We start from the raw sequence: 25,555 nt of genomic DNA, 5'->3' as shown, positions 1-25,555 counted from the left end.
CTAACTTAAAGCAAATACTCTCCACGATGTCGCTACTCTAAAGCATATAGATAAGACAGGAAAATAGCTACAGTGACAGCTATCCACTAATGTGGCGTATTAATTCTCCTGTAATTACGGTACTGTAGCATTATGGGACTGGTGAGAGCTGCATGTGTGACGCTCTTTAGAAGTATGACAACCATGGCTCAACACAGATTCATCGGTAAGACTTTTGTGTGTAATGGATAGATTTTAAAAGCATAAAGAGAAGGTTTAAGGCTTTAAGTGCTACTGCGTGCTGCTTTTTGTTGTGAACAAACAAGCCTGCATGTTTCAGTTAGCATGGAAGCTAGTTTGAGTTAGCCCTGCTGACACTGACAGCACAGTAGTCACAGAGGTTTGCAGCTGTGCAGGAAAATGTGAGGCGGTTTGGTTTTGGTTTATAACAATATATAACTCCCGATGAGAGCCTACAATGCAGCACAGCCACTACCTTACTGCTATCAGCAGTAAGTGCTGTGTTAGCATTGAGGTGAAGAATCCAGACAGAGTCATGAAAGTGATAGTGGCAAAGTATTTGATTTTGCCTTTGTGGGAAACGCTCAACCCTGTCGGTTTTACACTCCACGGTAATCTGAAGCACTAACCTCGACTGGAGGACCACAAGATTCTGGTTAAATACTTCTTAAATGCTTCCAGTTTCTTTTCTATTTAAAAAAACACTTTTTCCAGCCCATTTTCATATACAGCGTACTTGCTTTTTAGTTTACTCAATTCAATACAATTTTTTTTGGTTAGTGTTAAAGGGAAAATGAATAAAGAACAATATGGAAGGTATAAACAACAGTCACAGTTTAAAAACGATAGAGATAAAACAGGAAACAATAATGATAAGGAGTTAAAGAGATGTGGGCTAACTAATAGCAGAAGATAATTACTAATAAGTTCAATTTTTTCAATTCAATTTTATTTATAAAGCCCAATATCACAAATCACAATTTGCCTCACAGGGCTTTACAGCATACGACATCCCTCTGTCCTTAAGACCCTCACAGCGGATAAGGAAAAACTCCCCAAAAAAACCCCTTTAACGGGGGAAAAAAAAAACGGTAGAAACCTCAGGAAGAGCAACTGAGGAGGGATCCCTCTTCCAGGACGGACAGACGTGCAATAGATGTCGTACAGAACAGATCAGCATAATAAATTAACAGTAATCCATATGACACAATGAGACAGAGAGAGAGAGAGAGAGAGAGAGAGAGAGAGAGAGAGAGATGCAGTAGCTTACAACAACATTAATGAAAGTAATAATATTATAGTTATAGTTCTGGCTACTGTGGTACAATATGTTGAAAGTATGTATTAATATCTGACAGTATACTTGTGTGACAATAGTCATATGTGTATAATAACAGTAGAAGTATGACTAATGACTAATGATGGCAGCAGCAGCAGGAGGCATCTGGCAGGACCACGGCAGCAGCACAACCACACACGTCACACTGTCCAGGCACCGCTGCGATATGAGTTATTCTGAGAGACAGTGGAGCACAAAGGCTCCGGAGAAGAAGCCGAGTTAGTGACATCCAAAATGGCCGAGTTAGCAAGATGCAGTAATAGGATGAGAGTGAGAGAGAGAGAGAGAGAGAGAGAGAGAGAGAGAGAGAGGGAGCCCGGTGTATTATAGGGGGTCTATAATACACCGGGCTCCCTCTTAGACTAGGCCTAAGTCAGCCTAACTAGGGGCTGGTACAGGGCAAGCCTGAGCCAGCCCTAACTATAAGCTTTATCAAAGAGGAAAGTCTTAAGTCTAGTCTTAAATGTGGAGACGGTGTCTGCCTCCCGGACCGTAACAGGAAGATGATTCCACAGGAGAGGAGCCTGATAGCTGAAGGCTCTGGCTCCTGATCTGCTTTTGGAGACTTTAGGGACCACGAGTAACCCTGCGTTCTCAGAGCGCAGTGTTCTGGTGGGATAATATGGCACTATGAGCTCTCTAAGATATGACGGAGCTTGACCATTTAGAGCTTTATAAGTTAACAGTAGGATTTTAAATTCAGTTCTGGATTTTACAGGGAGCCAGTGCAGAGAAGCTAAAACAGGAGAAATATGATCTCGTTTCTTAGTTCCTGTTAGTACACGAGCTGCTGCATTCTGAATTAGCTGGAGAGTTTTTAAGGACTTACTAGAGCTACCTGATAATAGAGAGTTACAGTAATCCAGCCTTGAGGTAACAAAAGCGTGGACCAATTTTTCTGCATCTTTTCGGGTCAGGATAGGCCTAATTTTCGCAATATTACGCAGATGAAAAAATGCAGTCCGTGAGGTTTGCTTTAAATGAGAATTAAAAGACAAATCTTGATCAAATATTACTCCGAGGTTTCTTACGGTAGTGCTAGAGGCCAGAGCAATGCCATCTGGAGAAACTATGTCATCAGATAAAGAGTCTCTGAGTTGTTTGGGGCCAAGAACAATAACTTCAGTTTTGTCTGAATTTAACATCAGGAAATTGGTGCTCATCCAATTTTTTATGTCTTTAAGGCAGTTATGGAGTTTAGTTAATTGATTACTTTCTTCTGGCTTCATCGATAAATACAACTGTGTATCATCCGCATAACAATGGAAATTTATAGAGTGATTTCTAATGATGTTACCTAAAGGAAGCATATATAGAGTAAATAGGATTGGTCCGAGCACAGAACCTTGCGGAACTCCAAAACAAACTTTGGTACGTAAGGATGATTCATTACGAACGTCAACAAATTGAAAACGATCAGATAAATAAGATTTAAACCAGCTTAGTGCTGAACCTTTTAGGCCAATTAAGTGATCCAGTCTCTGCAGTAGAATTTGATGGTCAATTGTGTCAAACGCCGCACTAAGATCTAATAAAACAAGAACAGAGACGAGTCCTTTGTCTGAAGCAATCAGAAGGTCATTTGTAATTTTAACTAGAGCTGTCTCAGTGCTATGATGCACTCTAAATCCTGACTGAAATTCCTCAAATAAATTATTATCCTGGAGAAAATCACACAGCTGGTCTGCGACTACTTTCTCAAGGATCTTTGACATAAAGGGAAGATTAGATATTGGTCTATAGTTGGCTAACACCTCTGGATCCAGGGTGGGCTTTTTTAGGAGAGGTTTAATTACAGCTACCTTAAAAGACTGTGGTACATAGCCTGTTAATAGGGATATATTGATCATATCTAATATATGAGTGTTAACTAAAGGAAAGACCTCCTTAAGTAGCCTAGTTGGGATGGGGTCTAAGAGACACGTTGATGATTTAGATGAAGAAATCACTGCGTTCAATTCTTGAAGAGAAATTGGGGAGAAGCAATCTAAATATATATTAGATTCTACAGCTGTGTTTGAGGTTAGATAGGTAGGCCTACCATCTGAGGGCAGGAGGTCATGAATTTTGCCTCTAATAGTTAGAATTTTGTTAGAGCTTTGACTCTCAGTCAGCCTGGCTACAGTGCTGAAAAGAAACCTGGGGTTGTTCTTGTTTTCTTCTATTAATGCTGAGTAATAGTTTGCTCTGGCATTGCGGAGGCCCCTCTTATAAGTTTTGAGACTGTCTGTCCAGATTAAACGAGATTCTTCCAGTTTGGTTAATCGCCAATTCCTTTCAAATTTTCGCGATATTTGTTTTAACCTACGGGTTTGAGAGTTATACCAAGGAGCAAACTTTCTTTGCTTTGTTAACTTCTTTTTAAGAGGAGCTACAGAGTCGAGCGTTGTTCGCAGCGAGCCTACGGCGCTATCAACAAAATGATCAATTTGGGAGAGGTTAAAGTCGGCACGGGAAACCTCTGTTACTGAAGGTATTGGTATTGAATTTAACGACGAAGTAATCTTTTCCTTAAATTTTGTGACAGCACTATCTGATAAACATCTAGTATAGTAACTGTTGCTGAGTGGCGTGTAATCGAGTAAAAAGAAATCAAAAGTAATCAGATAATGATCTGATAGCAAGGGATTCTGTGGAAAGACTTTTAGGTTATCAATTTCAATTCCATACGTCAGAACTAGATCGAGGGTATGGTTAAAACAGTGAGTGGGTTCATGTACACCCTGACTGAAGCCAGTGGAGTCTATTAATGACATAAACGCGGTAGCCAGGGAGTCATTATCAACGTCGACATGAATGTTAAAATCGCCTACAATAATAACTTTATCTGATTTAAGAACTAAACTGGATAAAAACTCTGAGAATTCAGATACAAATTCAGAATACGGGCCAGGAGCACGGTACACTATAACAAATAAAAGTGGCTGCGAGGTTTTCCAGGTCGGATGTAAAACACTAAGAACGAGGCTTTCAAATGAATTATAATCTAGTTTAGGTTTAGGGCTGATTAACAGACTAGAGTTAAAAATGGCTGCAACTCCCCCTCCTCGGCCGCTGCCTCAAGGAATGTGGGTATTATTATGACTGGGAGGAGTGGACTCATTTAGACTAACATATTCATCTTGACACAGCCAGGTTTCAGTGAGACTGAGTAAATCAATATGATTATCTGATATTAATTCGTTTACTAACACTGCTTTAGACGATAGAGACCTGATATTTAACAGTCCGCATTTAATTCTCCTGTTTTGTCTTTCTGTCACAGAAGAGGTTTTAATTTTTATGAGGTTGTTATGCACAACTCCTCTTTGTTTAATTTTAGATTTAAATAATTTAGGTGGTCGGGGGACAGACACCGTTTGTATAAAACTATGAAAACTATGGCTGGGTAACTGAACTAGAAGCTCAGAGAGGCGTTTAGGACTGCAACTCTCTGTCCTGGTCTCAACTCTGGGTTGTCAGGGATTTAAATTACTAATAAAATTTGCCAGGTTCCTAGAAATGAGAGCAGCTCCATCCAAAGTGGGGTGAATGCCGTCTCTCCTAATAAGACCAGGTTTTCCCCAGAAAGTTTGCCAATTATTATTAACAAAACCCACATCGTTTGCTGGACATATATATATATATAGTTGTAATATCTCATACACTGTACACATTTTCATACATTTAATACAATGACGGTATAGTTGCAGTTTCCCAACTTGTATAAGCCACATTTTCTCAAACACATCTTCCCTATTCCTTATTTTGTGAGTCACTCTCTCCATGAGCTCTACTTCTTGAAACATACTTTTCCATTTGATCAAATCAGAGGGTTAGTTTTTTCCACCCTTTGGTTATCTGTTTCAGTGCTGTGATTTTCAAGCTTCTGAATAGGTATTTTTCTTCTTCTACTGAGAGTAGCTGGAGGTTTTCCCAAAATGATATGCTCTGCTTTTAATAATGTCCTTCATCAATGTAAACACTTTTAACAAATATGTATTTAATACTTTACACAAGTAGAAAATATGTAAATTGTTAGCATGCTTTTCTCCACAGCTCCTCCAGCATTGAGAGCTTGATTTCTTATATTTTGAGATAATGTTTGGGGTCAAGAAGTATCTCAGATTTATTTTCTAAGGGAATTCTCTCCAAAATAAGGGATCGGTAGTTTTGTGAATTTCAATGAACATCTGTTCATATTCTTTGTTATTTGTATTTCCAACCCATCTTCCCATTTTTTCCTCATGATATTGGTTAATGTTTTCCTGTTTCCAGTTCTTTTTCAACAAACTGAATTCAGTGTACCAAAAAGTGGACCGACAGGAAAGGGTCTCAGTTTTTTTGTGTTCACACTGTCAGTTCATTTGAAAAACAAGACAGTTCTCTTTCTGGTCAACTTCAGCTCTAAAGGGGCCTCAGTCCTCTTTCGGTTCACACTATAGCCTATATATAATAGCCTATATACTGATATAGTTTTGTTTTTACTTTAATGCAACACTGCAGTGCGGTTATGAAGCCCCTTGCTTTCAGATTAATTTAAACTTGGAGGGAAACATTAGCGTTTCATGTGCTGTTGACTGTTGTCATTTGATGCATTGTACATTCCTCTTATGTAGACGTGCAATATCTTCCGTTGACAAAACTTCTTTTGTCATCCTGCGTCTTTACAAGTGTTACAGGCAGACATGGTTTTGTCTGTTTTTTCAAGCATTGCATTGCAATAGCATGTGATATAGAGACCACTACAAATGAGCAATGTTATGCACATTGAGTTTTAAATGTTGATGTTTCTTCAAATGTTTGAAATTTGAAAGTGTCTGGTTACAAAGTTGAATTAATCAGACGCTGATGGCACAGCACTGTGTATTACATCTTTTTTTCAACCAAAAATGCTTTTCGCTGGTTAGGGGGTACATCACTTAAAAAAAGGTTCAGAACCACTGAGGGCTAAATACAGTGGCAAAGAACAAAGCAAACCTGGAGCACTTTGTGTTCACAAAGCACAGGTTAGGTTAAGTGAACTGCACTGCAGACTTGAAGCTGAACCGTACTCAGACCACCTCGGGATCTGAGTTCTCTTGGAGTGTTCACATATGGACAAAAAATGCTGAGTCACTGCTCAGTCCGTTTAGAGGGCTTGAAAGGACCAAGTGTGAAAACACCATAAGGATGCATCATCAACGGAGGGTATCGCACAATGCACAAAAATTGTAAACAGAAGTAGCAAGATGGCAGATCGCATTCATTACCTGCATCGTTTGCTCTTTTATTACAGATTCTTGTTTGTATCCAAAGGTCAAGGTCTTGTATGCAAGTAGGGGTGTGCCATATCATCTCGTTCACACTAATACCGGTATAATTTTTAATATGATATGAAAAATTAATATTGTGATACTTGCGATATTTCAACTTGTTTACATGTGACATCATACAGTTACCCATGGCAACAACAAGCATGGCTGAAAGCGAAATTATTATATAATTTATATAAATATACTCAGCTGTGGTTCCCAAAAAGAGGAGCAGCTTCAGTCGTGTGGAACAAACTGTGGAATTCTAAATGTTTTATGAACAGTCCCGGACTTCAGAGTCTTTTTCGACTTACTGCTCAGAGGAAACTCATTCTGCAGCTCGTATGGCAGCAGCACAGCGTCTCTCCCACTCCCAGTCATTTAGGATTTTGCTAAAAGAGAAGGAAATCACCTGAATTTATGATGTGATATTATCTTAAGGCCATATTGCCCACCCATCTGTGCAAGACTCCCATCTCTCTTTCCAACCTGTATGACACGCCCGCTGATGTTGTCACAGTTCGCACTTCAGTCAAGGAAAACCTGCTATTTTTTGGCTTCAGCAGGGAATCAACTGTTTTTCAGGTTCTGAACCAGTTTAATTTTGGTTGAAAAGCTTCGAACCATTAAAAATAGATGTACAAACAGAACAAAACCCATGGGTGGAAAAGGGATGCTGATGGCTTTTGCAAGAATCAGGGACAAATCAGAGCCAGGAGGAGTCTCCATCGCAAGTGACATATTGCAGTATTCATAACTTCCATCCTCTTCTAAGCAACCATACTGTATCTGTCAATCATACTGGTGACTTGTTTGTGTTGGTGTACATGTTGGTTTACACCTATCTTGTCTTGTCTTGTGTTATCCTATCTTATCTTTTCTTATCCTATCTTGTCTTATCTTGTCTTGTCAGGTCGCCAGACTATAGCAGGGTTAACACATAGAGACCAACAACAATTCACGCTCACAATCACACCTAATGTCCAATTTAGAGTCACCAATTAACATAACATGCATGTCATTGGATGGTGGGAGGAAGCCAGAGTACCCATCTTATCTCATCTTACTCTGCAGATATTGGCGTGAACCTGACAGATCCCATGTTCAGAGGACTCTACAGAGGGAAGCAGAAACACGACGGTGAGATACTTATTCAATTTTGGCTTTTCCAGTTGTTGAGAGCAGTTAATCTGAGAACAGATGTGATTTTCTGACAGATGACTTTGATCAGATCATTGACAGAGCTGTCATAACTGGAGTGGAAAAGGTAAGTGTCCATCACTTTAATGTAAGCACACTTAAACTCTAGTTGTAGCTATAGTACAAGTATGATAGAGCTGATATTCTGTAAATTGTGAACATAGCAGAGAGCACAGCAGAGCTGCTGTCAGCCTTCCACTAAGGGAGACACTGTGTACGTTGACACACGAGGAGCAGCGTTACTTTATTAATTATCTCTGGAGCTAAAAGTTGCAGGCACACCTGGGGCCATATTCACAAAGCCTCCTATTGCAAAGAGTCTCTCCTAGTGACGAACTTTTTAGAATTGTGACGTTTTCTTAGAATTTCCCCTTGAAGTTAAGACTAGGTCCTTGTAAAGATAAGTTATTCACAGATCATCTTAGCCCATAAAAAAATTTCTAAAGTGACTTTTAAGGACTTTTAAACAGCTTAAGAGTTTTGTAAGCAGAGGAGAAAATGGTGCAAGTAAGGTCGGAGAAATATTCTCCAAACGCTGGATGATGGTGAATAAATGAAATGCTACAGATTAGACCATGCACCCATAATATATTTGGTCGATCTCATTAAAGATATGCACACATTTCCCACCTAACCCAAAACCACCAGAAATAAAATGATCATAACACTAAGATATTTGGAAAACTGGAAAAATGTAACAGTGATGACTTGAGTCTGTCTCGCACTTCCATCAACAGAGTGATCACACAAAAATGACAACATTTTCACAGTCAGCAGTTCATTTCATTTCCACTGGGTGTCCACACGTTGCAGGCTCACAAAAGGTTGTGTCTGTGACAACCAATCACATCTGTTAAAAGAATGCATCAAAACTAGCAACAGGGTCAACCATACCCCCTCACTAAGATAAAAGTTTCTGTCCCCTCCTTGCTCAGAGTTGCCCTGAGAACTTTACTAAATCACTCTTAAGCTAGGGCTCCTTACTGAAAAATTTTAGGCTAAGTTAGGAGCCCTCTGAGAGTATTCTCAGACTGTTTGTGAAAATGGCCCCTGGCTTTTAAAGGGAATGAGAGATGACACTCTGATTGGTTGAATTCATGTTACACCCAGAACACACCTATGATTGATTAAGTGACAGAATACAACCCCTTTGCCCCTCGCACCTTACCTTGTGCCCGGATTATGTGCTGTTTAACATGCAGTGTTGGGCACAACCTAAATGCACTTTAGACTAGTGGTTCCCAACTGGTCCAGCCTCAGGGTCCAGACTTCTCCTTAGTCATTAGTTTGAGGTCCCACAGTTACATATAGTCATCATCATACTTGCTTTTTTTGCCATGTCGTTAAGCTAGTTTGCTGTGACTGTCAAGACGCTGTCTGTTAGTCTCTCACTCTATAGCAGAAAACGGCACTTCAAAAAGAAGCTCTGTGCTGGAAAGTCCATGTACTTGAAAATAAAGTGTTTTTTTAACAAACTTGACACACTCACAAGCATATTCTATAGATAGTATAAATAGAGTTTTTTGTCTTGTTATCGAACTGAAAAGCCATTTCAAATTTTGTCACGACAAATCTGTTGTTTTGTTTCAGTTTATGATCACAGGAGGAAACCTTGAAGACAGCAGGGAGGCCCTGAAACTAGCTGAGACCAGAGGTAATGATATCAGTGACAAACGCATGTTATGGAACAAAGTGCAACCAAATAGTGTTTGGTTGATTTTTAGTGTCCGTGGGCCTTCTGGGATTATAATGTAGAGCCAGACCTAAAAGTGAATTTATGAGGTCTTCATTAGATTGTGCACCTTTATATTGAAGAAGATGATTTTTTTTTATGACAGATGAGTTTTACTGCACAGTCGGCTGCCATCCAACCCGCTGCAGTGAGTTTGAGCAGAACGGAGAGTCACAGTACCTCTCAGGGCTGAGGGAGCTGGCAGCGGCAAACAGAGGAAAGGTGGTGGCCATCGGAGAGTGTGGACTGGGTCTGTACTGGTGACAGTGGTGCATTTGTCCAGTAATTAAAAAAGATAAAACACAGTTAAATCTGTAAATAGTGTCCTGAGTGTGGAAGTTGGATGTGTTTTGTAACAATAAATTTATCTGTTGGTAAGTGTTGATACTGTAACTTGTCATTTCTCTTTCTTACAGACTTTGACAGGTTAGAATTTTGCCCAAAAGAGACTCAACTCAAGTAAGTTCATTTGTCTCTGTTGAGTATTAAAAGCTGCTCTTATTGGTTGCATGTAGTCAGCTGTTAACCCTTTAAAATGTACCTTTGGCTGCAGATCATAACGTGCAATGGTCAAGTCATATCATCTGACCTGAATCCAATTGAGCATGCGTTTCTCTTGCTGAAGCCAAAACTGAGGGCAAAACACCCAAAACACAAGCAGGAAGTGCAGACGGCTGCAGTAAAGGGCTGGCAGAGCATCACCAGGGAAGAAACCCAGCATCTGATGATGCCTATGTGTCCAACACTTCAGGCAGTCATTGACTGTAAAGGATTTGCAACCAAGTATTAAAACTGACTGTTTAATTGATGATTATGTTAGTTTGTCCAAATACTTATGAGCCCTTAAAGTTGGGGAACTGTGTGAAGAAATGGTTGTAATTCCTACACGGTTCATACTACATTTTTGAAAAAAGCCTTAAATGAAAGCTGAGAGTCTGCACTTTAAGCAGGTATTCATTGTTTCATTTAAAACCCATTGTGGTGGTGTACAGAGCCAAAATGATGACAACTGTATCATTGTCCAAATAATTATGGACCTGACTGTACATACATACATACGTACATACATACATACGTACATGCACAATTAGCACATATGCACATGCGGACTCATGCATACACGTACGTGAACATATACCCACACACACATACACAATCAAACACACACACCCGCACATACACGCTCAAAACATACAATACCTGCACACACAGGCATAGATTCACATACCCCCATACACTCCATATTTACTCAGTAGTAACAATAGCCTTTCATTTTGTCTTACATTTATATTTGTTTCAAACCTGTCTATAGTCCTTTTCCTAAGGTGCCGAGGAAAGTACGCAGATCTTCTTCTGGTAGAGATGGCATTTCTCTCTGCTCCCTGTATCTTTTGTTGACCATTGACCAGTAACCCTGCAATGGCTCTCTGTTCAGCTTTTCTCTGGAGTCCAACTTTGTGTGGATTCCTATCTTCTCCAGCGTGGGTGCTGCCTCGGTCAGTGTCTAAAAAGCCTCGACTCCAGAGGCTAGAAAAATCCTGAGCTGCGCCGGAAATGGAGACTTGGCTCTGATGTTTTTCTCCCGTAGTTGTATAATCACTTGTTGCACCTCCTTGTGTTTTCTCTGGATGTCTGGATTGTAATCCTGGTTGAAATACACTTTGTCCCCCTCATGTTATCTGCTGTTGCTTCCAGGCCTGTTGCAAAATGACATCCTTTGTATAATAGTCTACGAATCTGACTATTGTGGATCTTGGTGATGCCTGTTCTGCTCTCGGTTTGTCCGCAAGGGATCTGTGTGCTCTCTCAATGCGTATAGTTAAGTCCTCTGAAAGTTCAAGAGAGTTTCTTAGAAGTTCGGTCACATACCCTATCATGTCGCTTTTGTCATTTCCCTCTGCAACTCCGTAAATCCGCAGGTTCTTGCGTCTCACCCTGTTTTCTAGGTCGGAGCATTTCTCCGCTAGCTTAGCCTCTCTGTGTAGCAAGTGCGCAAGAGCCCACTCGTGGCTCATTCCTCTATCATCTGGTGCACTTACTCTGCCTTTCATCTCCGTGCATTTCCCTTTCAACTATTCAATTCAAGCAGTCAAATCTTTCATATTGTCCTCCACTCTTGCTAGCCTCTGTTTGGTGTCTTCTGAGGCCTCTTTGTGTTCTTTTCTCAGTTCTCGTAACTCTGAGAGAATTAGCGACTCCTCTTTGTCAGACTCACCGCCATCTTGCGGGGGCTGGTGGGGTGTTTTTTCAGTCTGCTTCTCGTCGTCAATCTTACCCTTTCCACCGTGGTCGGTTACTTTGTAACGGCCCGTCATGATAAGTAAGATGTAAACCTTCACTGGTAGGGTATGCCTCGATATTTGTATAATTTATGGCTGGGTTAGAGTTGGAGTTTAAAGAGGGTTTCTCTGCGAGCAAGTTGGCTACACGGCCACAGCTATCATGACGTAACTTGAAGTCAGGTTTTGGCATTTTTGTTTGATAAATGACGCTGTTGTCTATTATTATTTCTTTGGTCAACCATTCAATTACTCAGTGAACTGTTTCAGCTCTAGTTGGAGAGAAATGTGGAATTCCATATAGTATAACAGTCAGCACTGTCCTGTTTTGCTATCTTTGCTCTTTCTGTACTGTAACAGATACTTTGAGAAGCAGTTTGACCTGGCAGAGGAGACCAAGCTGCCCATGTTCCTCCACTGCAGAAACTCCCATCAGGAGTTTATCGGTAGGTTTGTACACACGGAACCTCGTCTGGTTTATCAGAGGGATTCTTTACACAAACATTTCACTGGTTCTTTGTCTCTGGTTTGACAGACATCATGAAGAGAAATAGAGACCGATGTGTCGGCGGAGTGGTGAGGATATTTATTTTACACCATATACTGTTACTCCAAAATGTACACTTTATGCTGCACTTCAAAGTTAAGTGTTTGGTGGAAAGTATATCAGAAAGTAATACATGTTGAACCAACAGGGAATCAAACTGCTACTTTGCTTTGTTACTGATTTTTCTTCAGCTTTATTTTTATTGTTTTTTACTAAAACAAAAAAGCAGACAAAACCAATAACAACAGGCAGGGACATCGTAGGTTATGGTGAAATGATTAATACCTTGTGAAACAGAAAATGAGAAGCAAGTTTACATTGTAGTATCACAGATAATGGGTCCTTTATGTCCATGATCGTCCTTTAAGATCACGAAGGTCCTTATGATCCTTGACCCTGATTCCTGGAAATCCAGGGTATTTTCAACGAGGGAGAACTCTTCCACAATCATGAGCTAAATTGTCCATCCCGTATGTCTTGGTACTGAGGGGGATAAAACAAAGTTCACCAAACAAAATAAACATATAAATTAAAACGTCACTTCAAAGCCAAATAAGATTTCCATTCTTCCAATATTTTTCGCATTTTTCATTTTTTATTGGGCATGTCTCGGAGAAAAAGTTAGTTGTTCCATAATCTAAATGTTCTTAACTATTTCTATCCATTCAGAGGTTGCTGAAGACTCTTCCCTCACACATTCTTTGTACATTTACATTCCTACATACATTTTAACATTTACATTCCTTCACTCATTCGTTATACATTTACACTTCTTCATACATTTACACTCCTTCACACATTCTTTGTACATTTACATTCCTTCAGACATTTAATACAATTTATACATTTACATTCCTTCCTAAATTCTTTTCACATTTACATTTCTTCATGCATGCAGAAAGGCATGTAGAGATATAAATGCAAATGAGGGAGCTGTTAGCTAAGCAAACCCATGGATTAACCAAACTATGGCAAAAAGTTCACCCCATGACACACTTTGGACAGCCCCCTGATTTGCATTTACATTTCTTCTTGTGGCAGGGTAAGAAATGTAAATGCAAATGAGGGGGCTGTCCAAAGTGCGTTACCCCCATGACACACTTTTTCAAAACTTTCAACTCAGAGTGGAAAAGCACCTCACATCATCTCTTTTTTCGTCATCTTTTTTCCCATTGTTGTTGTTGTCCTATTGGATGATTTGAGAGGCGGGCCTTCTGTGGTGGTGACAACAAATTTACAGTTGGTAAACAATGGAGGAGAAACTGGTGGTAGCAGTTGTTGGATACCCAGAGCTATACAGCCCAAGGATAGACAGCAGGTTGTCAGACTGCCCCTCATGGAGGCGAAGGTCCTGGACCAACTGGTGGTACTCCCCATGATCCACCCTCTTTTTTAGGATCTCATGTACCCACTCAGATCTCTGTTTCCTTGTGCCCAGCAAACTATTTATTGACAGCCTCTTACCCCCAACCAGAGGTACCCTCTGCCTGAACATTTTTGTAATGAGCTACTAATTACCAGGGGTGAAATACAGTAGGTTGATTACACAGGAAGGTTAGTGTAAGGAGGTGATGGGGTGGTCGCCTGGCAACAATAAAAAGGCTTTTTAAAAGTTTTTTTTTTACTAGTGGCATTCAATTTTTAAAAAGGCAGTGCGGTGCGTCTCATGTTTTACAACCTGCAAAATGCTTTCTGTGTGATTGGGGTGTAAAGATAACATTCTTACTATATCATATTCCTTTTCTGGTGTATATATTACCCTAAATCCTACACACTGGACCTCTAATAGATGCACTGTTGTAGTAAAACCTGTTCTGTAAAACTGTGTTACTGTTGTGCTCCTGCACGAGGATCTTAATTATCTGCATTCATTACAAGGTGAATGTAGGCTAATTGTGTAATGATGCTTTAAAGTAGAGATTAAATTAAAAATACCTTTGTAACCCTTTTAGATCACTCAAACTGTGCACCTATTAAAGCACTTACACTTACCTTTCTGGAAATTTTACGCTTTTCTTTGTTTAGGTTAGGTTTAGGTTAAAATACTATTAATAAGCTGATGGCAAATTAAAATGTAAGTGAATTCCACCAGAGATAAAAACTCATAATTGTACCATCCTCATATGGTTCTAAGAAAACTCCGACCAATCATTGCATTCGGACCGAATGCAATGATCGGCTGAGCGTTCTGTCTGTCTTCCCCACCTGGAGGCCTACGGCTGATGTAACCACTCGCGAAACATCCCCCCGGTTTAGCGTTTACTTTATATTATAAAACTCATCAGTCATCACTGACCCCAGATAAGTTTCAAAACTCCGGGGTTGCATTTGACTGTGCAGGACAGGTAACGTTATGTGCCTCTGAGTCCGACTCCATAGTTTCGTTCAGCAATCAGCAGCGTGTTTTTCTCCTTGTCTCTTCTACTCTTCTCCTGGCGTGTTACACTCGCTCTCCTCTGCCGTGTATCTAACGTTACGTTGCCAACGCCTATGTCTATCATAGACGTAAGGAGGACGTAATGGAGGACGGGGATGGGCTAGCTTTAAACAACATATGCAAAAATATATATATATATATATATATATATATATATATATATATATATATATATACACACACATATGTATATATATATATATATATATATATATATATATATATATATATATATATATATATATATATATATATACAGTACAGGCCAAAAGTTTGGACACACCTTCTCATTCAATGCGTTTTCTTTATTTTCATGACTATTTACATTGTAGATTCTCACTGAAGGCATCAAAACTATGAATGAACACATGTGGAGTTATGTACTTAACAAAAAAAGGTGAAATAACTGAAAACATGTTTTATATTCTAGTTTCTTCAAAATAGCCACCCTTTGCTCTCATTACTGCTTTGCACACTCTTGGCATTCTCTCCATGAGCTTCAAGAGGTAGTCACCTGAAATGGTTTTCCAACAGTCTTGAAGGAGTTCCCAGAGATGTTTAGCACTTGTTGGCCCCTTTGCCTTCACTCTGCGGTCCAGCTCACCCCAAACCATCTCGATTGGGTTCAGGTCCGGTGACTGTGGAGGCCAGGTCATCTGCCGCAGCACTCCATCACTCTCCTTCTTGGTCAAATAGCCCTTACACAGCCCGGAGGTGTGTTTGGGGTCATTGTCCTGTTGAAAAATAAATGATCGTCCAACTAAACGCAAACCGGATGGGATGGCATGTCGCTGCAGGATGCTGTGGTAGCCATGCTGGTTCAGTGTGCCTTCAATTTTGAATAAATCCCCAACAGTGTCACCAGCAAAACACCCCCACACCATCACACCTCCTCCTCCATGCTTCACAGTGGGAACCAGGCATGTGGAATCCATCCGTTCACCTTTTCTGCGTCTCACAAAGACACGGCGGTTGGAACCAAAGATCTCAAATTGGACTCATCAGACCAAAGCACAGATTTCCACTGGTCTAATGTCCATTCCTTGTGTTTCTTGGCCCAAACAAATCTCTTCTGCTTGTTGCCTCTCCTTAGCAGTGGTTTCCTAGCAGCTATTTGACCATGAAGGCCTGATTGGCGCAGTCTCCTCTTAACAGTTGTTCTAGAGATGGGTCTGCTGCTAGAACTCTGTGTGGCATTCATCTGGTCTCTGATCTGAGCTGCTGTTAACTTGCGATTTCTGAGGCTGGTGACTCGGATGAACTTATCCTCAGAAGCAGAGGTGACTCTTGGTCTTCCTTTCCTGGGTCAGTCCTCATGTGTGCCAGTTTCGTTGTAGCGCTTGATGGTTTTTGCGACTCCACTTGGGGACACATTTAAAGTTTTTGCAATTTTCCGGACTGACTGACCTTCATTTCTTAAAGTAATGATGGCCACTGGTTTTTCTTTAGTTAGCTGATTGGTTCTTGCCATAATATGAATTTTAACAGTTGTCCAATAGGGCTGTCGGCTGTGTATTAACCTGACTTCTGCACAACACAACTGATGGTCCCAACCCCATTGATAAAGCAAGAAATTCCACTAATTAACCCTGATAAGGCACACCTGTGAAGTGGAAACCATTTCAGGTGACTACCTCTTGAAGCTCATGGAGAGAATGCCAAGAGTGTGCAAAGCAGTAATGAGAGCAAAGGGTGGCTATTTTGAAGAAACTAGAATATAAAACATGTTTTCAGTTATTTCACCTTTTTTTGTTAAGTACATAACTCCACATGTGTTCATTCATAGTTTTGATGCCTTCAGTGAGAATCTACAATGTAAATAGTCATGAAAATAAAGAAAACGCATTGAATGAGAGGGTGTGTCCAAACTTTTGGCCTGTACTGTATATATGTTCTTATATCAAAATCCAATCATGTTTTCATCTTGTAAAACAAAATATGATGGGTGCTTACGTAGGCTAGTACCAACCAGTTTCAACCAATAATATCACGTCAGCCAACCATCCAACCAACTTTTACCGCACAGAGCTAAGTGTCATTAGTTAGCTAGCTGGATATTGCATGGTATGTGGATGTGTCTTCCTTTCCCAAAAATACCATGATTACAGTCCTCTGGCCAGAATTTATTCACTGTGAGGAAAGTGTTGTCTGTGACAGCTCCCAATTATGCACAAAGCATTTTACAGTGGACTACTTAAGCAACCAGTGTAACATGCACTTCATCCGTCTCTGCCTGACAGATACTATTATCCCATCAGCTTAACAGCATCAGGGCCTCAGTTTTATGACATGGCCACTTTTTAATGATCAAATAAAATTCTTTCCAACATTATATCCTGCTTGCTTATCCTGTTTCACTCAGAAATATGTCATGATACTGAAACAAAGTTGGCCTAAAATGCCGTTTCATCTGGACTTTAACATTTGAAATGATTATCACGATAAACAAACTGAGGGTGGAAGCATCTACAAAGAGTTAACTAAAAAATGAATGCACTGAGTTGGAGATCAAATCATGATCCAGCAGATGACCTGTGATGTCTTCTTCCAGGTTCACTCATTTGATGGGACAGTGGAGGACACTGCTGCTATCATTGACCTGGATCTCTACATTGGAATCAATGGATGGTGAGAGGATTTAGTATTTAGGCTTTTTTTTTTTTTTTTTTTTTTTTAAATTATTATTATTATTTTCAGGCTTTTTGCCTTTAGTGTACAGGACAGAGTGAAACATGGACACGTGCCCATCGTGTGTAGTTAATTTTTACCCGTGCCCATACCCGTGAGTGTATATACATATATACACTGCTCAAAAAAAAATAAAGGGAACACATAATCATCACAGTGTAACTCAAAGTCAATCAAGCTCCTGGGATATCAACCTGTCCAGTTAGGAAGCAATACTGATTGTGAATCAATTTCACCTGCTGTTGTGCAAATTGGACAGACAATAGGAAGAAAGGAGAGGCAATTACCGAGACAACCCCTAATTAGGAATGGTTTTGCGGGTGGTGGCCACAGACCATTTCCCTCTCTGCGTCCTTTCTGGTTGATTCTTGGCTAGTTTGAATTTTTCCAATGGCCTCACCACTAGTGGTATCATGAGGTGGTATCTGCAGCCGTCAGAAGATGCTCAGGTAGTGCAGCTACTCCAAGATGGCACATCCATACGCACAGTGGCCCGAGGGTTTGCTGTGTCTCCCAGCACAGTGTCAGGAGCATGGAGGAGATACCAGGAGACAGGCCAGTACACCAGGAGAGGTGGAGGGGGCCGTAGGAGGGCATCAACCCAGCAGTAGGACCACTATCTGCTTTGTGCAAGGAGGAACAGTAAGGAGTCACTGCAAGGAGCACTGCCAGAGCCCTCCAAAATGACCTCCAGCAGGCCACTCGTGTGCAGGTTTTTGCCCAAACTGTGAGAAACAGACTCCATGAGGGTGGCATGAGGGCCTGGCGTCCACAAGTGTGCTCACACCCTGGCACCGTGCAGCCTGATTGACATTTGCAAGAGAAGACCAGAATTGGCAGATTCGCCACCAGCGCCCTGTTCTCTTCACAGATGAGAGCAGGTTCACGCTGAGCACATGTGACAGATGCCATGGAGAACAGTCTGCTGCCTGTAACATCCTCCAGCATGACCGGTTTGGTGGTGGGTCAGTGAGGGTCTGGGGAGGCATATCCTTGGAGGGCCACACAGACCTCCACGTGCTAGCCAGAGATACCCTGACTGCTGTTAGGTACCGGGATGAGATCCTCAGACCCATTGTCAGACCATATGCTGGTGCAGTGGGCCCTGGGTTCCTTCTGATGCATGACAATGCATCGTGGACGATGAAGGCATTGATGCTATTGACTGGCCAGCCCGCTCCCCAGACCTGAATCCAATCGATCACCTTTGGGGCATCGTGTATCGTAGCATCCACCGCCCGGAGCTGACTGATGCCCTGATCCAGGTCTGGGAGGAGATCCCCCGTCGTCTCATCAGGAGCATTCCCAGACATTGTAGGGAATGTATACAGGCACGTGGAGGCCATACACACTACTGAGCCACATTATGAGTTGTCCTGAGGAAATTCACAGAAGTTGGATCAGCCTGTGATCTGATTTTTCCACTTTGATTTTGGGTATGATTCTGAATCCAGTCCTAAATGAGTTAATGATTTTGGTTTCCATGGATTGGTCTTAAATTATTTTGTTCTCAACTAATTACACTATGTAATCGATAAAGATTTTCATCTGGAATATTTCATTCATCAAGATCTGGGATGTGTGTGTGTGTGTGTGTCTATATATATATATATATATATATATATATATATGTATATGTGTGTATATATATACAGTACAGGCCAAAAGTTTGGACACACCTTCTCATTCAATGCGTTTTCTTTATTTTCATGACTATTTACATTGTAGATTCTCACTGAAGGCATCAAAACTATGAATGAACACATTCGGAGTTATGTACTTAACAAAAAAAGGTGAAATAACTGAAAACATGTTTTATATTCTAGTTTCTTCAAAATAGCCACCCTTTGCTCTGATTACTGCTTTGCACACTCTTGGCATTCTCTCCATGAGCTTCAAGAGGTAGTCATCTGAAATGGTTTCCACTTCACAGGTGTGCCTTATCAGGGTTAATTAGTGGAATTTCTTGCTTTATCAATGGGGTTGGGACCATCAGTTGTGTTGTGCAGAAGTCAGGTTAATACACAGCCGACAGCCCTATTGGACAACTGTTAAAATTCATATTATGGCAAGAACCAATCAGCTAACTAAAGAAAAACCAGTGGCCATCATTACTTTAAGAAATGAAGGTCAGTCAGTCCGGAAAATTGCAAAAACTTTAAATGTGTCCCCAAGTGGAGTCGCAAAAACCATCAAGCGCTACAACGAAACTGGCACACATGAGGACCGACCCAGGAAAGGAAGACCAAGAGTCACCTCTGCTTCTGAGGATAAGTTCATCCGAGTCACCAGCCTCAGAAATGGCAAGTTAACAGCAGCTCAGATCAGAGACCAGATGAATGCCACACAGAGTTCTAGCAGCAGACCCATCTCTAGAACAACTGTTAAGAGGAGACTGCGCCAATCAGGCCTTCATGGTCAAATAGCTGCTAGGAAACCACTGCTAAGGAGAGGCAACAAGCAGAAGAGATTTGTTTGGGCCAAGAAACACAAGGAATGGACATTAGACCAGTGGAAATCTGTGCTTTGGTCTGATGAGTCCAAATTTGAGATCTTTGGTTCCAACCGCCGTGTCTTTGTGAGACGCAGAAAAGGTGAACGGATGGATTCCACATGCCTGGTTCCCACTGTGAAGCATGGAGGAGGAGGTGTGATGGTGTGGGGGTGTTTTGCTGGTGACACTGTTGGGGATTTATTCAAAATTGAAGGCACACTGAACCAGCATGGCTACCACAGCATCCTGCAGCGACATGCCATCCCATCCGGTTTGCGTTTAGTTGGATGATCATTTATTTTTCAACAGGACAATGACCCCAAACACACCTCCAGGCTGTGTAAGGGCTATTTGACCAAGAAGGAGAGTGATGGAGTGCTGCGGCAGATGACCTGGCCTCCACAGTCACCGGACCTGAACCCAATCGAGATGGTTTGGGGTGAGCTGGACCGCAGAGTGAAGGCAAAGGGGCCAACAAGTGCTAAACACCTCTGGGAACTCCTTCAAGACTGTTGGAAAACCATTTCAGGTGACTACCTCTTGAAGCTCATGGAGAGAATGCCAAGAGTGTGCAAAGCAGTAATGAGAGCAAAGGGTGGCTATTTTGAAGAAACTAGAATATAAAACATGTTTTCAGTTATTTCACCTTTTTTTGTTAAGTACATAACTCCACATGTGTTCATTCATAGTTTTGATGCCTTCAGTGAGAATCTACAATGTAAATAGTCATGAAAATAAAGAAAACGCATTGAATGAGAAGGTGTGTCCAAACTTTTGGCCTGTACTGTATGTGTGTATATATATGTATATATATGTGTATGTATATATATATATATCTATATATCTATATATATCTATATATATCTATTTATATCTATATATCTATCTATCTATCTATCTATCTATCTATATATATATATATATATATATATATATATATATATATATATATATATATATATATATACATATACAGTACAGGCCAAAAGTTTGGACACACCTTCTCATTCAATGCATTTTCTTTATTTTCATGACTATTTACATTGTAGATTCTCACTGAAGGCATCAAAACTATGAATGAACACATGTGGAGTTATGTACTTAACAAAAAAAGGTGAAATAACTGAAAACATGTTTTATATTCTAGTTTCTTCAAAATAGCCACCCTTTGCTCTGATTACTGCTTTGCACACTCTTGGCATTCTCTCCATGAGCTTCAAGAGGTAGTCACCTGAAATGGTTTCCACTTCACAGGTGTGCCTTATCAGGGTTAATTAGTGGAATTTCTTGCTTTATCAATGGGGTTGGGACCATCAGTTGTGTTGTGCAGAAGTCAGGTTAATACACAGCCGACAGCCCTATTGGACAACTGTTAAAATTCATATTATGGCAAGAACCAATCAGCTAACTAAAGAAAAACCAGTGGCCATCATTACTTTAAGAAATGAAGGTCAGTCAGTCCGGAAAATTGCAAAAACTTTAAATGTGTCCCCAAGTAGAGTCGCAAAAACCATCGAGCGCTACAACGAAACTGGCACACATGAGGACCGACCCAGGAAAGGAAGACCAAGAGTCACCTCTGCTTCTGAGGATAAGTTCATCCGAGTCACCAGCCTCAGAAATCGCAAGTTAACAGCAGCTCAGATCAGAGACCAGATGAATGCCACACAGAGTTCTAGCAGCAGACCCATCTGTAGAACAACTGTTAAGAGGAGACTGCGCCAATCAGGCCTTCATGGTCAAATAGCTGCTAGGAAACCACTGCTAAGGAGAGGCAACAAGCAGAAGAGATTTGTTTGGGCCAAGAAACACAAGGAATGGACATTAGACCAGTGGAAATCTGTGCTTTGGTCTGATGAGTCCAAATTTGAGATCTTTGGTTCCAAGCGCTGTGTCTTTGTGAGACGCAGAAAAGGTGAACGGATGGATTCCACATGCCTGGTTCCCACTGTGAAGCATGGAGGAGGAGGTGTGATGGTGTGGGGGTGTTTTGCTGGTGACACTGTTGGGGATTTATTCAAAATTGAAGGCACACTGAACCAGCATGGCTACCACAGCATCCTGCAGCGACATGCCATCCCATCCGGTTTGCGTTTAGTTGGACCATCATTTATTTTTCAACAGGACAATGACCCCAAACACACCTCCAGGCTGTGTAAGGGCTATTTGACCAAGAAGGAGAGTGATGGAGTGCTGCGGCAGATGACCTGGCCTCCACAGTCACCGGACCTGAACCCAATCCAGATGGTTTGGGGTGAACTGGACCGCAGAGTGAAGGCAAAGGGGCCAACAAGTGCTAAACACCTCTGGGAACTCCTTCAAGACTGTTGGAAAACCATTTCAGGTGACTACCTCTTGAAGCTCATGGAGAGAATGCCAAGAGTGTGCAAAGCAGTAATCAGAGCAAAGGGTGGCTATTTTGAAGAAACTAGAATATAAAACAAGTTTTCAGTTATTTCACCTTTTTTTGTTAAGTACATAACTCCACATATGTTCATTCATAGTTTTGATGCCTTCAGTGAGAATCTACAATGTAAATAGTCATGAAAATAAAGAAAACGCATTGAATGAGAAGGTGTGTCCAAACTTTTGGCCTGTACTGTATATATATGACCCAGTGCAGAACTCTGACATGAACCACATCAAATTTGAGCCTTTTTTATGTTTTTCTGTCAGTTCTTTTCTTTTTCTCTTTGTTGATCCTGCCTCAGTATATATAGCCACAAACAGATACACTCCCTCAACAGCTGTGTACAAAAAAGAAAAAAAGTCTTAAAAATGAGTTTACCCTCTTACACTCACTTCCAAAACAAACAAACATGCTAGCCAGATCAAGATCTTGCAGCTCCGTTGTCTGAGGAAATTGTTTGCATTGTACAATACGTTTACATGTGTTCCATATTTATCGTATCAACATTTCGAAAGTGACGCAGTATATGAGCTGACTTTGTCATCTGGAGTTGGATGGTGTGACACTCAGATGTCTGCCAAGCTGCAGACCACCATTCCAGACCAACAGACAACAAAACCAGTTTGGAAACCCTGTGACTACTGTCCACAGGGGCTGCCACAAAATTAAAGTTCCTTGTGGTCGCTTCGTCAGTGCTGCAACTTCAACTGTTTCTTGTCATTTCTGTTTTTCAGTTCCTTGAAAACCGAGGCCAATATTGAGGCCATGAAGTCTATCCCAACTGAAAGACTCATGATAGAAACAGGTGAGTGTCAGTCAGGTTATTATAATGAACAAGGTTTTTGACAAAATTACGCCATTAAGTGAATAAAGAAAAGCATATGCATCAGCACAATGTTGGCAAATGTTTCTGATTTTCCAGATAAATTACTCCAGACTTGAATTTAATTCTTTTCAACACGTCATCTAAGTTATATAACAGTTGTGGAATTCAACAGTCTGCAACACTAGAGGCCAGCACGCGCAGGGCCCCGCCCCTGCCTGCCACCCAGCACATAATGCACTGAGCCCAGATTTCGGGCTGAGCCAGATTGGGCCCCATGGCCCAAGGCCTGGCCACCAGAAGCTCGCTGGCGAGCTCCCCTCCCAGGTCTGGCTCCAAGGGGGTGTGTGTCCCCATACCGGGCAAGGTCCTCAAAGTTCATTACGCCGTTTCATCAAGGTATCCTTGAGTCACTCTTAAGTGCAACACACACTGCCGCCATACGCCGCGCGTCAAAATGCCCGCCTTCATTATATTCTATGAACAAACCCACACCGGCGCCGGCCGCTCTGCTTCAGCCCACTGCTCTATTTCCAGCGCGGCCTGCGCTGCGAGAAAAGCCTTTTATATACATCTCGGCCACCGTAGTATCAACTCCGGTTGCTTCGAATTTTTAATAAGACGATTTTGATAAGAAACTCACCCGTGAAATCCAAGTTGTAGTTGCCTCAAAGTTTTTCCTCTTCTCCTTCTGTTACTAGCAGTTGGCAACCGTTGGCAACTAGTGTAGGTACAGCCACCTAGCGGGCTGGGGTGGGAAATACACTTTAGTGTTGACGTTGCCGCTGCGCGCCGCTGCCAATGTGTGTTGGGGGGGCGGCACTTGACGGCCACAGCGCTGCACCGGCGGCAGTGTGTGTTGCACTTTAGTCTGGCCCCTTCCCCTGACACTTTGTCTTGGGTGACCCTACCAGAGGCTATTAGCCCCTGACAACACAGCTCCCAGGTTCACAGAGACCCAAAAAAACCACCGCTGCAATAAGATGGCGATTCTTGGAGGAGCAGGTTCAGGCATCTGATCACGGCACCTCCTGGGCAGCTCCGTTAGAGATGTTCTGGGCACGTCCCACTGGTAGGAGGCTCCAGGGCAGACCCGTCTGGTTTGGGAACGCCTCGGGGTCCCCCAGGAGCTGGAAAGCATTGCTGGAGAGAGGGACGTCTGGGGTGCTTTGCTTGCCCTGCTGCCCCTGCCACCCGGCCCTGGATAAGCGGATGAAAATGGATGGATGGAATTCAACATGTTTTATAGCCTTATTATTACATAAAAAAATAGATGTTTGGTTCATCACAGTACTGTTGTTACTGTGGCTATTAAACTATTAAACATTTATTCATGCATTAATGTCAGCTACTATGTCAGCCCTTTATGGCACACAGCTGCAGCGTAAAGCCAGCTCTATACTTAATGACTGCTCACATCCTCTGCATGGTGAGTTCCAGCTCCTTCGTTATGGCTGTCGTTTTGTGGTCCCTAAGGGTAGGACAAAACGGTACAGAAATAGCTTTGTACCCACAGCAATTGTAATGCTGAATAGTAAGGCCACAAGGTGAACAATCTTGTTCATATTAACTTTAGTTGGATCCATGGAGATGTTGAAGCACTTTTCTATGTTTATATATATTTTGATATGATTGTATTGTTTTTCTATTGTGTGATCGATTTGACTGTCATGATGTCTGTTGCGTGGCTGTGATTTTATATTGGGATTGCTGAGTTCCTGTCTGCACAACAAATTTACCTTCGGGTACTAATAAAGAAACTTTGAACCTTGAACCTTGATATCTTCCTGCTGCTTCCCAGATGCTCCGTGGTGTGGCATAAAGAACACTCACGCTGGCTCCAGATTTGTAAAAACTACTTTTCCCACGAAGAAGAAATGGGAGGCTGGGCACTGTCTGAAGGACAGGAACGAGCCCTGTCACATCATGTGAGTAATGTCAGGGTGAAAGTTAGAGGATAAATAAATAAAGTGTTTTTTCATCCATCAACCATTAAATGTTAACAGCTGATGTTAAGATTTCACTGTTTGTCTCTTCCAGACAAGTTCTAGAGGTGATGGCAGCAGCGAGGGAAGAAGACCCGCTGGAGCTGGCCAACACAATCTACAACAACACCGTCAAAGTCTTCTTCATCTCGAGCTGATGAACAGATTAAACCTTCAGAAAACCAACTGATATGGCCTCCATGAATGTGTGTGTGTCTGTCAGTGTGTGTGCCTGTCTGAATGATGGATAAAACTCTCTCATTGCCAATTTTGCAAAGTCAAATAGCTTCTGATCTGTCTTCTTCTGCTAAAGTGAAAACAAAAATACATTTTCATGGGTTTTAGTTA

At 41.5% G+C, this 25,555-nt stretch overlaps 1 protein-coding gene and 1 long non-coding RNA gene across 4 annotated transcripts; one reads left to right on the top strand and one right to left on the bottom strand.

The window, feature by feature from the left end:
• On the top strand, positions 1–25,555 carry tatdn1 (TatD DNase domain containing 1). 3 transcript variants are annotated; one of them, XM_033637027.2, is made up of 12 exons: positions 1–205; positions 7,687–7,752; positions 7,830–7,879; positions 9,403–9,466; positions 9,651–9,794; positions 9,961–10,003; positions 12,184–12,269; positions 12,359–12,399; positions 17,359–17,435; positions 23,134–23,204; positions 25,024–25,150; positions 25,263–25,555. In XM_033637027.2, the coding sequence occupies exons 1-12, from the start codon at positions 133–135 to the stop codon at positions 25,363–25,365; spliced, it is 945 nt and encodes a 314-aa protein (XP_033492918.1). In that variant the 5' UTR covers positions 1–132; the 3' UTR covers positions 25,366–25,555. The 3 variants fall into 3 exon arrangements, with proteins under 3 accessions (XP_033492918.1, XP_033492920.1, XP_078032188.1); XM_033637029.2 differs by lacking the exons at positions 1–205; positions 7,830–7,879; XM_078176062.1 differs by lacking the exons at positions 1–205; positions 7,687–7,752; positions 7,830–7,879; ... (1 more) ...; positions 9,651–9,794; positions 9,961–10,003 and adding an exon at positions 11,726–11,864.
• Positions 2,568–10,986, bottom strand: LOC144467444 (uncharacterized). Its single transcript, XR_013493640.1, has 2 exons — positions 10,847–10,986; positions 2,568–7,004 (listed from the first exon to the last, which is right to left on the bottom strand). It is a non-coding gene; the product is annotated as an uncharacterized LOC144467444 (long non-coding RNA).

The sequence above is a fragment of the Epinephelus lanceolatus genome, chromosome 16, assembly GCF_041903045.1.
Source record: "Epinephelus lanceolatus isolate andai-2023 chromosome 16, ASM4190304v1, whole genome shotgun sequence".
Classification (NCBI taxonomy): domain Eukaryota; kingdom Metazoa; phylum Chordata; class Actinopteri; order Perciformes; family Serranidae; genus Epinephelus; species Epinephelus lanceolatus.
The sequence above is the reverse complement of the archived record's forward strand: the minus strand, read 5'-3'. Positions and strand labels throughout refer to the sequence as shown.

Bases quoted from the DNA above. Each gene is read 5' to 3' on its own strand.
- tatdn1 (XM_033637027.2), top strand. From the start codon at position 133: ATGGGACTGGTGAGAGCTGCATGTGTGACGCTCTTTAGAAGTATGACA. The intron at 12,400-17,358 runs GTGAGGATATTT...GTCTTCTTCCAG, and splicing joins ACCGATGTGTCGGCGGAGTG to GTTCACTCATTTGATGGGAC. The intron at 17,436-23,133 runs GTGAGAGGATTT...TCTGTTTTTCAG, and splicing joins TACATTGGAATCAATGGATG to TTCCTTGAAAACCGAGGCCA.